The following is a 3,383-nucleotide window of genomic DNA, read 5'->3' on the forward strand; positions in this document are numbered from 1 at the left end:
ACCCTAGAAACTATGAAACTGTGAAACTGAGCACCCCAAAAGGGGAATAATTCAGGGGTTCTCCTCTGACGGTTTCAAACAGCCATGCTGCAAGGGAAGCGGTGCTGCAGTGGCCTCCAGGGAAGCAGGCTGCAAGCCTGGACTCCTGGGGTCTCTTCCCACTGAGCTCCTCTGCAACGGCTTGTGTCCCCCCGGACAGGGGGCTGTGATTCCCCCTGGCTGGGAGGCAGCTGGCGAGTGCCCAAGATGGCATGCACGGGGCTGCGTGCTCCTGGCAGGGTCTGCACTCACCCCCTACCCCTTCCCTCCCGGCAGAGTGCACATCGCCCAGCTGCGAGAGCTGCTTCAGCAAGGACTTCTGCATAAAGTGCAAGGAGAGGTTCTACCTGCACAAGGGCAAGTGCCTGAGCACGTGTCCACCGAGCACCACGGCCCAGCCCAGCACCCGGGAGTGCCAGGGTAACTAAGCACCACACCCTCTGCCCTGACCCACGCCTCTCCCCGGGGCTCTGCCCTCTTGGTTGGGAACATCCTGCACCCTATGGAGGGTCCCAGACCTGCTCCATGCCCACTGATAGCCACGATGCAAGGGTTCAAGCTCCCTGGGGCTCACCCCCATCCCCAGTGCCAAGCCCCTGACCCCCATCCAGGCACACTTGAGCCATGCCCTGATGAGGCGTTGGGGGATGCAGTGCTGCAGCCCCACTGTTCTCACGACCCCCTGATCTCCCCGCCAGAGACATGCGAGCTGGGCCCCTGGAGCGAGTGGAGCACGTGCACCAACGAGGGCCGCACCTGCGGCTGCAAGTGGGGCCTGGAGACGCGGGCGCGCGGCGTGCTGGGGGGCCCCAAGGAGGAAGAGGAGGAGGCGGCGGTGGCGTGCCCGGGCCTGCTGGAGTCCCGCAAGTGCCGGATGAGGAAGCACTGCCCTGGAGGTGAGGGGGCCGGGAGCGGGTGGGCAGCTGGCGGGCAGTACCAGGCATTGCAGGGAGATGCTTGCTCCACCCTTGCTTCTTGTGCATGGGGTGTGGAGGGAGGGAGCACGAGGGCTGGGCAAACCCACCCCGGTGGGAGACACCGGTCCTGCCCAGAGAATCCAGGGCCGAAGCAGACCAGGTGGAGACGGGGGTTGTTGTCCTGGTTTACAGAGCCTGTCTGGTGCTTGGTGTTCACCCCCATGGGGGCAAAGCCACAGGCCAGGGGGTTGCACCGCTCTGTGTGTTGCACGGAGTCAGCCCAGGCCTCGGCAGGCCCTGGAAACTCAGCGCGCTCACTCCATCCCTGCCCCGTGGCATTAATCGAGGTGGGTGCCAGCCGTGACAGTCCCCGAAGCCAGAAGGGAGCTGATGTCACTCTTGGCTGCGACAGGCCCGGCTGTGACTGCTTTAATAAATATCGGCTTAATAACTGGCAGCAGCCCAACCTGGCGTGAGATATGGGCCTGCAGGCACTGGAAAGAGATCGGCGCGCCTGGCCCCAGCGTGGCCGGCATCTGAGGCGGGGTGCCGGGGCTCGTCACATGGAAAAGGCAGTGTGTAGGGTGCCGGGAGGGAAAGCCGGGGGCGGCAGGCGACGGGGCGAGGAGAGAACGGCTCGGCGGGGCAGAGATCCGGGGGCAAGGCCGTGCCGCGGCGCGTGAGCCAGTGTGGAGGAATGCACAGCCCCGGAGCTGCGCAGCGGGCGGGGTGCGCGTGCTGCTACCATGTGCCTCTTAGTCACGGCCCTTGGGAGACGAGGAGCCGCCCTCCTCCCCGCCTCGAGGAGCTGCCCAAGGAGACCCGGCGTGATGCCGGGCAGGGCGACGGGGGATCGGCTTTGCACCCGAAGGGGGTGTCGGGGGGGGCCGGCCCCGGCCCGGGGGGTGCTGGCTCCAGGCCCTGCTGCAGGGCGGAGGCGATTTCCCCGTGGCTCCCCTCCAGCAGTGAGCGCGGCCCCTAACTGTGCCCTGGAGCGGAGCCTGCAGCGCGGATTCCTCTCGCATCCTGTCATCCGCATGAGCAGGAGGCCGGGCTGCAAACAACCGAGCAGCCACGGGCTCTTCCCCGCTGTGGCGGAGACCCACGGTCCCAACCGCGTGGGTTTGGTGGGGGCAGCCCGAGCTGTTCCCGCAGGACCCCGGAGCCCAGGCGCAAGTGGGAGTGGGGAGAGCTCAGCCACCGAAGCTGCTCGCACGGGGCAGCTGGAAGAACCGGCGGGGCACGGCTCCTGCCCACGGGCTGAGCACGGAGGCCACGACAGCCGCCTTGCTGCTGGCCTTGCCGCTCCGCGGGAGCCTGCGCACTTAGGTCTGGACACAGAGGCCGCGGCTGCGGTCTCAGGAGCGCCGCAGAGCTACCAGGGTAGGCGCCACGACGAGTCAGCTCCTGCCAGCAGCTGTCGGCCTGCTCGTGCTTCCCCCGCCGTGTCAGATGCTGGGTGTGTCCCCACCCCAGCTCAGGCAGGACACGAGTCGCACCCCCAAGCCAGATCCATGCGCGTGTCGCGACGGCCCCCGGGAGCCTGCCCCCACTCAGCAGACACGGAGCAGCGGGCCCCGAAGGAGCGCTGGGCATGAGCGCGCAACTGGAGTGAAGCCCAGGCACTGCCGGCCGCGGAGCTGGATGCGTCGCCAGGACCACCTCGGCACTGCGCACCGGTGTGGCACGCCGCCGCGGGGCTGGGCCGCCGGTGCGCCGGCGCGGCAGTAGCGCCGTGTAGGGAGGGAGGCGAGTCCTGGCCCCAGAGGAGAGTGGAGAGCTTGGGCAGAGGTGACAGGCAGCCTGGGTGGCTCAGGGGGCATCATCTAACGAAGAGCACGTGCCAGGGGCATCCTTGCAGCAGTGCCCACCCAGGCTGCAGCTGGAGCGCAGGAAACCAGCCCGTGGCTGCCCGTAAAGGGAAGCCAGTCCGGTGAGGGCCTCAGCATGGGAAGCACAGAGCAGCAAGCACCTCCCAGGGAAGAACCCCCCTGCTCGGACAGACACGGCCCCGGGCAGAGCGGTATTCAGCGGACAGCCGAGGCGAGGCTGAAGGCCTGCCCGAAGAGGCTCGGGGGGCACTGGGGTCAAGTACAGCACTGCAAGGGTCAGTCCAGGGGCTCTGGCACTTCCCTCCCCTGGGAGGTGCAAGCCCCAGGGAAGCCGCAGTGCCCACCGTGACCCAGGACTGGCACCCCGAGGAGCTCGACCTGCTTGGACTCGAGACCCATCGCGCCGCGGGCACTGGCTCCCACAACACTGCGGGCCCTGGGCAGCTGCTGGACGTCCTCGTGGGACGGGGACCGGAGCTGCGACCCCCGGGGCCGCACTGCTGCATGAGCAGACACGAGCGGTGACGGGGCCGTGCCCAGCGCCCGAGGAGCTCTGGATCACGCGGAGGGACGCCCGCAGGCGGCAGCGCGGGGG

General features: G+C 68.3%; 1 protein-coding gene across 3 annotated transcripts in view; it reads left to right on the forward strand.

Annotated features, from left to right (window-relative positions):
• The window catches only part of RSPO4 (R-spondin 4), a 9,954-nt gene that overhangs the window by 5,677 nt on the left and 894 nt on the right, over positions 1-3,383 (forward strand). For all 3 annotated transcript variants that reach the window (XM_019539449.1, XM_019539450.1, XM_019539451.1), the window contains exons 3-4: positions 316-459; positions 738-935. In XM_019539449.1, coding sequence (XP_019394994.1) covers positions 316-459; positions 738-935 — 342 coding nt within the window. The remainder of the gene's footprint in view (positions 1-315; positions 460-737; positions 936-3,383) is intronic.

The sequence above is a fragment of the Crocodylus porosus genome, unplaced genomic scaffold (genome assembly GCF_001723895.1).
Source record: "Crocodylus porosus isolate Cpor-Errol unplaced genomic scaffold, CroPor_comp1, whole genome shotgun sequence".
In the NCBI taxonomy this organism is placed as follows: Eukaryota; Metazoa; Chordata; order Crocodylia; family Crocodylidae; genus Crocodylus; species Crocodylus porosus.